Source organism: Nicotiana tabacum, chromosome 17 (genome assembly GCF_000715075.1).
Source record: "Nicotiana tabacum cultivar K326 chromosome 17, ASM71507v2, whole genome shotgun sequence".
In the NCBI taxonomy this organism is placed as follows: domain Eukaryota; kingdom Viridiplantae; phylum Streptophyta; class Magnoliopsida; order Solanales; family Solanaceae; genus Nicotiana; species Nicotiana tabacum.
The window spans coordinates 12,824,636-12,837,816 of record NC_134096.1 but is presented as its reverse complement, the minus strand read 5'-3'; the positions used below and the strand labels follow the sequence as shown (position 1 = coordinate 12,837,816).

Genomic DNA, 13,181 nt, shown 5'->3' with positions numbered 1-13,181 from the left:
GGAGGCAAATGTTGAATGTTAGAGAAGAAATAGAACATGAGATCTTGTGGGAGATAAACAATGGCACAACCAACATATGGCATGAAAATTGAACTGGATTGGGCCCACTATATCATGTCATATTTGCAGACTTTCAAGTGGATGAGGAGTTGCAAGAGGTTTTAGAATAAAGAGAAGGAGGGGCATGGAATGAACAACTGATGGATGACACTTTTCCTGAAAATATTGCAGAGCATATTAAAAATAATATTCATTACAATGGACATGAGGAACAATGGGACAGACACAATGTGACAGACCATACTGGATGCCTACAACCTCAGGCAAATTCACTGTTAGTAGTGCTTGGTCTATTCTGACATAGAGCAGATTATAAGTTAGAACATAAACAGATGTGGACAAAAGGTTTGTCATTCAAGATATCATTTTTCTTATGGAGATTGTGGAGGTATAAGTTGGCCATAGATGATTTATGGAGGAGGCAAGGATATATAGTTATGTCCATATGTCTAAAGGAGGAAACATATGACCACATCTTTCTGCTTAGCCCTACTGTTTCAAAGGTGTGGAAATTATTTATGGGAGCTGCAGGGATTACAGTGCCACTAATTCAAGTGAAGCGAGTCATAAGAACTTGGTGGAATGCAAAATGCTGTCCAAAGTTGAAACCACTATATCAGGCTGCTCCTGCAATTATTAATTGGGAGCTATGGAAGAAAAGAAACACAGAAAGGAATGGTGGAACATTGTCTACAAACAGAGTGATCCATGAAGTCAATAAAATAATGCATTTCTTGGAAAAAGTTAGGTATCCTTGGCTATCTAATATACCTATGCTATGGGCTGAAATGATACACTTCTTTAAAAAATACATACCAGTTTTGATCACTACAAGAGTTACCTGGCAGCTTCCAACTGAAGGTTGGTACAAATGTAACACTGATAGGGCATCAAAGGAGAACCCTGGACCTAGTTCAACAGGTTTCTGTGTGAGAAATGACAAAGTAGATCTACTGTATGCAAGATCAATTGAGCTAGGAGTGACCACCAATGTTGTAGCAGAAGCAAAAGCAATACTACAGGGGTTACAATACTGCCTAGAACAAACACTCCATCCACTAATACTAGAAACTGATTCGATGGTGTTAAAGAAGTGCATTGAAGGGGAATGGGATATACCTTGGTCTATTATGGAAGAAGTTCAGAAGATTGTTGAGATAAAGGCTCATTTCAATGTGATCTTTCAATATGTCTTTAAAGAGGGCAACACTGTTGCTGATTCTGTAGCTAACACAACTTTCTATTTTGGAGGTACAATATCTTTCCAATCTTTTGATGATTTACCAAATGCAGGAAAGACACTAATTAACCAAGACAAGGCACAATTGCATAACCTTAGGGTTAGGATTGCAAGAAAAAGGCCAACAGATTGAATATTGTTACAACCAGGCAACTATATGCCTTATCAATTGGAGTTACATTCAGGCAACAATATAAAGGTTTTACCAAGGCAGTATGCTCATCATAAAAACTATGTCCAACTGTGTCGACAAAGAAAGAATGGAATATTAAATCACACTTGCACACCTGTTGCAAGAACTGGCGTGGCATGTATTATTGGATCATTTTCCAGTGGTATTAGTGCGATTTCACACTCAGTCTAGAGATGAAAAGATAATAAATGACACATATTTCATAAGCAGAAAGTGTATGCCCGGAATTATACAGCAATACTATTGTTTTTGTCACCCAATCAGGAACAACAAATGAGGATTAAGGCGATACCTGAGCATTTACAGATTGCTACTACCTATGAGCTTATCACAGGTTTATTATAAGGTTTTCAGCAATGGGACACTTCAATTACTAGGACTGATTGTGATGGAATATTTGAGACATCAACTACTGTCCAGATATTTCAGGAGTTGGACTTCTGTTGCTGTGGTTTGGGAGGTATTGAATGGTTGTGTGCTATCTTATTACTTCACAATGACAACATATATGGAGCATTCTACACCACCATTTGAGAAGGAACTGAGTTTCTTGATCTGGCTTATGAAGATTCTATGGTTGTCAGCAGTATGGTTTATTGAAATGGATCATACAACACTGGGTTTCAAATAAATATAGATTGAATTATTGTTTACTATATCAACACAACTACTGGAGTCCTAGAACATCCATACTACTTTGAAGATTCCTAAGCGACTGTGATGTAGCTTTTGTGGATTTATGCGTGCCTTCTTAGAAATGCAAACGATAGCGCCTGGTGAGAGATTTATAAGTGCTACACAGAGACGTTTGCAACTGGCGTGTCAATTCAAAAGCAACATTACAAGCTGGAAATCTTTGAGAATGTGTTGTGTAACGGAAATCTTTGAGTACATGTTGTGTGACATTCATTTTCCTGATAGGTTATTGCTACTTTGTATCAACTAGCACTAGCCGTTTCTTTAGTTTTTATTTTAATTCGTGCTGGAAAAATTGTAATAGCTAGACCCTTTTTGGGATTTATTATATAGTATAACTACTAGGTGAATAACCTAGTAGTATATTTGCTAAAAGAAAGTAGCGGGGAATCGATCTCGGACGTTTAACATGAATGCAGTGCCTTCTACCAATGCCCCCATAGAGCTTTTATGTTTAAGGGGTCCCAAAAATAGATGTGTACTATTTTCAAGGTATATACACATATATATAGATAATTTTTCCGAAGTTACCGGGGACTGGTGACCCTCTCCCTTCAACATGGGTCCGTCTCTATACATAACCACATTGTTGGTGCTTCTAGATGTGACTTCTTGGCTAATGCAGAAATTGAAGGTTTGCACACTGAAGGCTATGTCATATCTTGTTATAGTCAAATATAGCACTTTGCCAATGATCCTCTAATATATACCAACATCTGGAAAAAGTTCATCCTCCTTATTGCTTGAATTCTGTGAGTGATGACTGATGGTAGGCTAGAAACTCATATTTTAGCAGTATTTTGCACTCTAGTTACTGCACTTTGAGCGTGTTTGAGCATAAATGATGATGATTTGCATTTATGACGTGTTTTATGCCTTGTAGGAGATGATTTCGAGTTAAGAAGATGTTCTGGAGCTAACTTGAATAATTTGGAGCTTCGAATTCTGAGTAAAAGCTTCAATTGATCGTCTGGGACCATATCCGAGGTTCGTGGACCGACATTGCATATTAAAGTTGGAAGAAAGCGCATGGGCTAGAGAAAAATGTACTAGTGCATCGCTTAAGGCGTGGCATTGAGCGTCGCATTAGTACATAAGTTCGTCAGATGTTTGAGAATTTTAGAGAGTTGGAGTTTTTGGGTTTGATAGAAAAATACACTATGCGACGCATGGCATATAGTAGGGCGCGACGTACTAGTACAAAAGTTTGTCAGACAAGCTAAGTTCAGAGAGTTTACAATTGAGCAAAATACACCAATGCGACGCATGACGCGTAGCACTGTGCGACTCGGGAAGTGTAAAAGTTTCCAGGTTTTCCATTTCGCCTCAAGGAGGGTAGTTTGATCCATGAACGTTTTAACTTGGTATAAATACACTAGAAACACGTTTTTAGAGGACTTTTGACTTACTAAAGATTGGAAGAGCATTGGAGACTCAAAGCACAAGGATTCATCATTCGTTTCTCAACTTAACACCCAAGTTTGAATTGAATTCATTTTTTCTTATTATTCAACTTTATTTGTGATGACTTTCTCCATGATTATGGAGTAGTTCACCTTAGGGTTTGACAGATATGGTATTTTGATTGTTAGTTTTTATTTTAACTCTAGTTTTTTGCATGAATTCATTTATGGAGCTTTGAATTGATTACAACATTAATCACTAGTTTATTTAATCGAAAGGGGAATATTTTGTCGATTATCTTCGTATTATTTTGTTTGGTTTAAATCCTTGATTTATTTAAGTAATCGAAAGATCTTGTTCAATTTTTGATTGAATCAAGTTTGGAGTATATTCGAGAGATGTTTTCCTAAAGACTAATCCATTAACGAGTTCTTGCATATTTCCACAATGCTTTATATTAACTCATCTCGTAGAGTTAAAATTTAATTGAGAGAGGAGTCTTGGCTACACGTTTGAACTAATCATCGAGTGAATTCGTGAGAATCATTAGAATATTAGAGTGGATTGAACTAGAGTTAGATCTCGAATAGCCATCTTGCACCTATCCTGTCACGCCCTTATTTCTCCTATTGATTATTTCGGTGTTGCTCAACTTTTGTGCTTCTGTGATCAATTGTTAATTGCTTTAGTTTTCATAATTAATTTTAGTTATTAATCATCCCAACCAAAGTGTTAAGCATCTTGAATAACATTAAGCTATAAATTATTTTAACATTATTTAAATCCAATTTATGTGGAGACGATAATAAAACTATACTATCTTTGGTTAGCGAGCATTAATTCCGTATTGTATTTTGCGCTCGTCAAATTTTGGTGCCGTTGTCGGGGATTGACAATCAATAGTGTTCAAAATAGTTTTTCGTCCTAATTTAGGAGTCATTTTTTTAAAAATATTTTTATTATTATTAATGATTCTTTCATCTGTGTACAGGAAACAAGTTAAGTTCATTGGTGTATGACTCGATCCTCTTCCAAGGAATTGGTGCCATGCAACCCAGAATTGGACAAGCACATACGGCAATTGAGAAAGAAGAAGGAATCAAGTGGATCATTCTTGGGTCAGACCTGCGACAAGAACGATGCAGTAGACTTAGCTGCAAGAGAGGCAGCATAACATAGAGAACACGTTGCACGATTTGTAGCTGAAGCAAACCTTAAAGCTGCTGATGAGACGATCGAAGAGGATGGGGTCGAAGAGTCAATCTAAATCGACCCCCTAGTTGAAGACCAGTTTGAAAATGCGTCCCCTAGGCCTAGGAGAGCATTAGGTGACTATGCCCGACTAGTCTATAATCAGGGACTATCAAGTGTAAGACCTCCACCCTAGCAACGAATAATTTTGAGTTGAAGCAAGACTTGCTTTAAACCATCCAGAACAATTGTGTCCTTAGAGAGAAGAGGAATGCAGATCCTAACACTCACTTAATGGACTTTGAAGAAATCATGAATACCTTTCAGTATAATGGAGTGTCAAAAGATGTAGTCTACTTAAGGGTATTCCCCTTTTTAGTGAAGGATGATGCAAAACACTAGCTTCGAAGCTTACCAACTGGGTCGATCAGTACATGGGAAGATATGATGAAAACGTTTCTTGTCAAGTACCTCTCGGATGCAAAAATAGTGAAATTCAAAAGAAAAATTCACAACTTCTGCTAGAAGGACACTTAAATGGTCTTCGAAGCTTTTGAAAGATTCAAGGAGATAGTGAGAAAGTGTCGGCATAATGGAATCGGATTTTAGATGCAACTCCTGGACTTTTGGGATGGACTGACACCCTCCTCATGATGAACTCTAAGTACTTCAATTGGAGGCCTCTTAATAGAAAACTCCTAAGGAAATTGTTGCGATTCTTGATGAGCACTCTGAAGATGCTAACCAATGGCCCACTGAGAGTAATGATAGAAGAAAATTAGCCGGGGTTCACCAGGTGGACTCTATCACATCAGTACAAGCCCAATTAGACACCTTGGCTAAAAAGATAAGAAAGTTGACCTTAGCCAAGGTCTAGAGCCATCCATCATTAGTTTGTGAATTTCTATGGAATGGGTCATCCAATGCATGAGTGTCAGGCCTCAACTACAGATGATGTGGTGAATGCTGTGGTAAGCTTTGACAGAGGCAACTACCAAAGTGGTAATAATTTTAACTTCATAGGGAAGAGGCACCCAGGTTTTTCGTAATGTTCACCAAGTGGTAGTCTAAACTCATGGCAACAGAATAATCCGAGACCTCAGGGACAATGAGCTCCAGGATTTTAAAATCAGCAAAGGCAGCAATACCAGCCTCTACAGTCTAATTAGTCTAGCTTGGAATATCTAATGATGGCCTTTATTATTAAGAAATATGAGAGGCTCAAAACTCATGGCACAACTATCCGAGAACAGGGCACAACCATTCAAAATTTGGAAAGACAGGTGGGGCAACTTGCTAATCTATTGTCTGAGAGGTTTCCAGGAACTCTCCTTGCTGATAACAAAAGGAATCCAAAAGAAACAATAAATGCGGTGTCCTTGAGAAGTGGGCAAATATTGAAGGACCCATATCAAAACAAAAGGGTGAGTTGATTGAAAGACAAGTGGAGATTGTGGAGGAGCATAAAAATAAAGACAATCAAGAAGGTGAAGTGATGATAGATCCAGATGATGGTCTGAAGAAGAAGGGGAGGACTAGAGCTCTAAAAAAAGAAAAAGGATGGGAATTGAATGAAAGAGGAGACTGAAGAAAGTAAATACATGCCGGCTTTACCTTTTCCCCAGAAATAAAGAAGAGAGAAGCTGGACAAACAATTTAGGTATTTTCTAGAAGTGCTCAAGCAGGTGCATATTAATCTACCTTTCAGAGAGGTACTATCTCAAATGCCAGCATATGCTAAGTTCTTGAAGGAGGTATTATCCAAAAAGCAAAAAGTGGAAGAGACATCGGTTGTCAAGCTCACAAAGCATTGTAGTGCCATTCTGTAAAATAATCTCGCTCAAAAGTGTGGAGATCCAGGGAGTTTTACTATACCTTGCTCTTTAGGAAGTACTAAATTTGAAGAATCTTTGTATGATTCAGGTTCTTCTATTAATCTTATGCCCTTGTCTATTTTTAGGAAATTGGAGGGAGAGATTGGAGAAATTAGATCTATTCCTGTGTCTTTGCAGTTGGCGAATCATTGTGGCGGATCGGACCACAATCATACCTGAAGGAATCCTGGAGGATGTGATAGTTCGGGTGAACAAATTTATGTTCCATGCGGACTTCATCGTGGAGAACATGAAAGAGAATAAGGAGGTCCCTCGAATTTTAGGGAGACCTTTCTTGGCTACTGGCAGAGCTATTCTAGATATTCAGGAAATACAGCTCATGCTGATAGTGGGGGAAGAAAGAGTGGTGTTCAAGATGAAGGAAGCAATAGGGGCACCTAGAGATGATTTGACTGCACACTCGGAGTTCAAGGCAAAGGCCTTAAAAGAGAGAGCTGGAGAGGGTAAGCATGACAAGTGCGGGGTGTACCCGAAGAGGCGAAAAGAAACTTTCAGCATGGATGTGTGCACGCAGTCCGACGTGCAAAGTGGATCCCGATTTCGATCCAGACTAGATGATTCAGGAGAGTTTCCTTTACCTCTTGCTTTTTATTTGTATATCACGGGGACATGCCATAATTTAAAGTGTGGTATGTGGGATGTAAATATGTATATGTATATTTGTTTTTCTTCTGTTACCTTTGTGTGTGTTTTCGTCACTGTCTTGTTTGAAAAAAAAATGACTTTTCCCGACGATGGATTTCCTCAACTGTCTTCTTGAGGGAGCAAAGTCGAAGAAGGAAAAAAAATGTCTTTCACGTTTGTTTTATTTTCTTAGGTAGTGTAACAATTCTCCCTTAGTTTTTCTATATTCCACGGTTCTTTTCCAAGGGTATTTCTTGAACAGGAAGTAGTTAATTTTTCTTTTGTTAGGAATAGAGAAATCTTGTGCTATGGTGTTAAATGGAGATAACTTGTCTTAACTTTGTTATGCCTTGAGAGTATTGTGTGCCTTAGTTGTGACGCTTAGGCTCTGTTCTTGACTCATGGATAAGTACCTGAAATTGTTTGATTTTTACTTTGCTTAACCGCTTTAACTAGAGAGTCGGGATAGATCCGATCCTAAGTGAGTTATGTGCCAATGTGTGTGTGATATTTTTGTTGATATTCTGTGCATGTCAGTTGATCCCTTGAACTTGCCCCGCGTGTTTGCAGAGCAAAATAACAGTCTTGTTCAGTCTAGGAAGTGATATAGATATTTTTTTATTAAGCCAGTTATATGCCTGTGACCCGCCTAATTGTTGTATATCCTAGTTAGCCCCTTTGAGCTTGTAATCCTGTTTCTTTGGAAACCATACTACAAGCCTGGCCCTTTTGTTTGAATTGACTATTTGTTTGAACCTGTTACCTCTTGTGAGCACTTGAAATTGTTATAAACTTGTTAAAAGTTAAGTAGAGGTATGGTTGGGTTTTTGAGTGGAACTGAGAAAAATGGATAAAAGTGCACTGTTTGAAAATTTGTGAGAGCCACCAGTAAGGAATTGAAAGAAAGAAAAAAAAATAAAGTTGCTTGAGAAAAAAAAAATCAGAACTTTGAAAAGAAAAAATGAGTTGTGTATGTATTAGAAAGAGAAAAAATTTGATTCCTTGCTAGTGCTAGTTCTCATCTTGTTTGTGCTTAAAGAAATTGGGAGTTGGATGCTATTATGTGTGAAGGTTTGGATTTAGCTCGACATAAGTGTGGGGTTTGAAATGTTAATGTATATGTATTAAAGTTCTTAAGGAGGTGTAGTTATTGTCATCTATATGTATCCTACCTGTCCCTCAACCTACATTACAATCAAATTAAGTCCTACTTGATCCATGACTAAATGAGCTCAATTAGTAGAGTAATAAACTACGGGCAAGCCTATGATACGGTTTCTGTGGCACATGAATGTTATTTCTGAGAGTGAGTGAATTCTTTCTATCATGAGTTCCAAATTGTTCTTGAAATTTATTGTGTGTGGAACTACTCTCTATTGTTTGTGTGAAGGCACATGACTTGCGAAGGAAAGGTAGCGTCTTTGGCCTCTGTGTTAGAGTAAGTGAGCAGGTCTTGAAAAAAATACTTGGTGCTTTTGAGTTGAGTCTTGAAGCTAGGATGTTATGGTAGGGTGCTTAATCTGCTTTAAATATTCTTGGCATGATGGGTTAGGGAAGTTGTTTGATGAAAAAGTCGTCTCTATGTGAAGTGTAGTTTGATTGCTCGAGGACGGGCAACGATTTAAGTGTGGGGTGTTGATGGTAGGCTAGAAACATGTGTTTTTACCACATTTTGCACTCTAATTACTGCACTTTGAACGTGTTTAAGCTTAAATGATGATGATTTTCACTTATTACGTGCTTTATGCCTTGTAGGAGATGATTCCGAGTTAAAAAGATGTTCTGGAGCTAAATTGAATACTTTAGAGCTTCGAAGTCTAAGTAAAAGCTTCAATTGATCATTTGGGACCATATCCGGGGTACGTGGGCTGGCATTGCATACGAAAGTTGGAAGAAAATGCATGGACTAGAGCAAAATGTACTAGTGTGTCGCATAAGGCGTGGCATTAAGCGTCACATTAGTACATAAGTTCGTCAGAAGTTTGAGAAGTTTAGAGACTTGGAGTTTTTGGGTCTGACAAAAAAATACACTAATGCGACGCATGGCGCTTAGCAGGGCGCGACACATTAGTACAAAAGTTTGTCAGACAAGTTAAGTTCAGAGAGTTTACAACCGAGCAAAATACACTAATGCGACGCACGTCGCGTAGCACTGTGCGACGCGGAAAATGTAAAAAGTTTCCAGGTTTGCCCACTTCGCCTCAAGGAGGGTAGTTTGGTACAGGAACATTCCGACATGATATAAATACACTAGAAACATGTTTTTAAAGGACTTTTGACTTACAGAAGATTGGAAGAGCATTGGAGACTCAAAGCACAAGGATTAATCATTCTTTTCTCAAATCAACACCCGAGTTTGATTGAATTCGTGTTTTCTTATTATTCTAACTTTATTTGTAATGACTTTCTCCATGATTATGGAGTAGTTTACCTTAGAGATTGACGAATATGGTATTTTGACTGATATTTGGGGATTTTAACTTTTGTTCTTTGCCTGAATTCATTTATGGAGCTTTGAATTGATTGAAACTTTAGTCACCAGTTTATTTAATCGAAAGAGAAATATTTTGGTGATTATCTTCGTATTATTTTGTTTGGTTTAATTAAGTGATTCCTTTAAGTAATAAAAAGATGTTGTTGAATTGTTGATTGAATCAAGTTAGAAGAATATTCGAGAGACGTTTTCCTAAAGATTAATCCATTAACGAGTTCTTGCATATTTTCACAGTGCTTTATCTTAGTTCACCTCGTCGAGTTAAGATTTAATCGAGAGAGGAGTCTTGGCTATATCTTTGAACTAATCATCGAGTGAATTCGTGAGAATCATTAGAATATTAGAGTTAGATCCCGAATAGTCATCTTGAACCTATCATGTCACGACCCTTATTCTCCCATTGATTATTTCAGTGTTGCTCAACTCTTGTCCTTTTGTTATCAATTGTTAATTATTTTAGTTTTCATAGTTAATTTTAGTTATTAATCATCCGAACCAAAGTGTTAAGCATCCTAAATAGCGTTAAGCTAGAAATTACTTGAACATTGTTTAAATCTAATCCATGTGGAGACGATAATTAAATTACACTATCTTTGGCTAGTGAGCATCAATTTCGTGTTGTGTTTTGCGCTCGTCAATGACCCAACTCCTTGGTAGTAAGTTTCACATTTATTTTAAGTGATGTTGGTGCTGGTTTTGCTGCTCCTATGCCTAATTCAGTGATCAACTCTAATGCATACTTTCTCTAATGCATTAGAATCCCTTACTTAGACCTGACAAATTCAATCCCTAAGAAATACCTCAACTCTCCTAGGTTCTTCATCTTGAAATCTTGCTGCAAAGCAGCCTCAGCTTCATCAATCAATTATAAGCTACTTCCTATAATCAACATATCATCTACATAGACTAGGATTACTATTAATTCATTTTCGACCCTCCTTATAAATAAAAACTGGTCATACTAGCTCTTAATGAAACCAAAATGCAAAACAACTCTAGTAACGTAGTATTCCACTGTCATGGTGCCTGTTTGAGGCCATACAAAGATTTAATGAGTCTACATACAAGCTTGTCTCCCCTATCTCTTAAATACTTGAGGCAGATCCATTCAGATTTCATCACGAAGGTCACGTTAAAGAAAGCATTGTACACATCCATTTGGTGGATATTTAGCAGCTGCAATAACAAGAATGGACCTAACAGTAACCATCCTACAACAGGAGAGAATGTATCTTGATAGTCAATTCCCTCTGGTTGACTATACCCTTTGGCCACTAACTTGGCCTTAAACCTTTCAATCTCTCCAGAAGCCTTGTACTTAATATTGTATACCCACTTGCTGCCAATTGGTCTCTTGACCTCATGTAGGGGAACATCGGTCCAGGTGTGATTACTCTCCAATAAAGAAATTTCTGCCTTCATATCTTCCACTCACTTAAGGTCTTCAATAGATTCAACATAAGAAAGAGGCTCTACTCCATAAGAAGATGCTTCTAGAAAGGTCTAATATTAAGGAGAGAGCTGAGCATATGACAAATAATTTGCTAGGCCATAACGAATATTCTGATGAGAAGTAAAAGACACAACATCCTTCATCCAATGGGCCTTATGGACTTTCTCAGCATGTGCATGGGAGAAGGTTATGGAACAACAATAACAACAGGTGCAAAAGAGATAACTGGAGAATCAGGGGAATCTGCAGGCTCCTAACCATAGTAGTTTACAGTACTTGGAGCAACATCACCCTCAACAGAGGAAGGCTGGTCAATAGAGAAAACATCTAGAATAGCAGGTTGAATACTAGAACTCAATCGATAAAAGAAAACACAATTTTTCTAAAAATCACATCCCCGTTTTAACAAAGAAAATATGGTTAGCGAGATCATAAAAGATATATCCTTTTTGAGTATCTGAATACCCTATGTGTATGGAAGTAATAGCCCTAGGCTGCAGCTTATAGGATTCATGCACAACTTTGGCAAAGTAAAGACATCCTAGGACCCTCAGATGTTTGAGTGAAGGTTTCTTCCCATACAACATTTTATAAGGATATTTACCCCAAATAATTGCAGAGGGCATCCTATTTTGAGATACACGACTGCCAATACACAATGACCCCAGAACTTAAGGGGAATGTCACCCTGAAACCTTAAAGCTCTGCATACTTCCAGAATGTTTTTATGTTTTATCTCTGCTACACCATTTTGCTTAAGAGCGTATACAAATGTCCTTTGATAAATAATGCCCAGATTCTTGAACAATGTATCACAAAGGGAGTTAACAAACTCAGCCCCATTGCATGTTCTCACACACTTGACTCCCTTGTTAGATTGAGTTTACACACAGGAGAGGAAATGATTTAACAACACACATACATATTACTTAAGCTTTAACAGAAATACCTAAGTCATTCTAGAGAAATCATCAACAACAATTAAGAAGTATTTATTTCCATCATAAGTTGTGATCTTGTAAGATCCCCATAACATCAAGATGTAGCAAATCAAAACATGTAAAAATTTTGGTAGTACTACTAGGAAAGGTCAATCTAACTTACTTGGCACAAGGACACACATAACAATCTTTCACAGTGGAAGCACAACTATCATATTTTACAGAAAATACCTTATTAGAATGCATAAGCTCAACTAAGGTGGAAGCATTTTGTAAACTAAGATCACATACCATATGGTTAGTGGCTCATGTATCCACAATCCATTCCTGATGATTATTGGTAGCTAAAAAGGCACTACTGGTACCTGTAACATTAGCTGCAGAGGGAGAGCAGGTAGTCCTATTGAGCAGCTGAAGAATCTGCTCAAATTGATTTTTTGTGGAGGTGCAACGCAGCTAAAAGTTGGGTGTCCTTGTCATAGGTGCATAGGATTGTCCAGTTGTGAAAGACATTTGAGGTACAGGTTAATCAGAAACCTATGAGGACTGAGACACACACACATTCTGATTCTCAGAGAGCACATTGTGAGCAGTTAAAGAAGATGCTCCCCTTTCTTCTTATACTTGAAATCATAGGGATAACCAACAATCTTATAATAGTTCTCCCTACTATGACCCTTTAATTTACAAAACTCATACTGTGTATTGTAGCTTTTCTTAAACTTTGCATTGCCACCAGGTCTAGAGTTGTACAAAGCAGTATGATCATAATTCCTAGTGGCCATAACTGATGCAACACCTAAAATCCCTATAGAGGTAGCCATTTCCCTTTGGCTTTCATCAATCCTAAGCATAACATATGCTTGATAACAATAGGTACAAATGACATCAACATAATTTGTGTTTGAGCTTGAGACTAATACTCATTTAGGCCCATAAAAAGTTGGTACAACTTATGCTTATGCAAATAAACTACATAATCCTTGGATA

General features: G+C 37.6%; 2 protein-coding genes across 2 annotated transcripts; one reads left to right on the top strand and one right to left on the bottom strand.

Annotated features, from left to right (window-relative positions):
* The first annotated feature begins 392 nt into the window (after nt 1-392).
* Nucleotides 393-1,433, top strand: LOC142171695 (uncharacterized). The gene has a single exon (XM_075235384.1). It carries the CDS (start codon nt 393-395, stop codon nt 1,431-1,433), a length of 1,041 nt encoding a protein of 346 aa, XP_075091485.1.
* Nucleotides 1,434-10,431: 8,998 nt separating this feature from the next.
* Nucleotides 10,432-11,219, bottom strand: LOC142171694 (putative mitochondrial protein AtMg00820). The gene is made up of 2 exons (XM_075235383.1): nt 10,863-11,219; nt 10,432-10,542 (listed from the first exon to the last, which is right to left on the bottom strand). The coding sequence occupies exons 1-2, from the start codon at nt 11,217-11,219 to the stop codon at nt 10,432-10,434; spliced, it is 468 nt and encodes a 155-aa protein (XP_075091484.1).
* Between the last annotated feature and the right edge of the window lie 1,962 nt (nt 11,220-13,181).

Excerpts from the sequence above, each read along its gene's own strand:
- LOC142171694 (XM_075235383.1), bottom strand. The coding sequence starts at position 11,219 with ATGAAGGCAGAAATTTCTTTATTGGAGAGTAATCACACCTGGACCGAT. Across the intron at positions 10,543-10,862 it reads GAGATAGGGGAGACAAGCTT|AGAAAGTATGCATTAGAGTT; the intron begins GTATGTAGACTC and ends CTAATGCATTAG.
- LOC142171695 (XM_075235384.1), top strand. The coding sequence starts at position 393 with ATGTGGACAAAAGGTTTGTCATTCAAGATATCATTTTTCTTATGGAGA.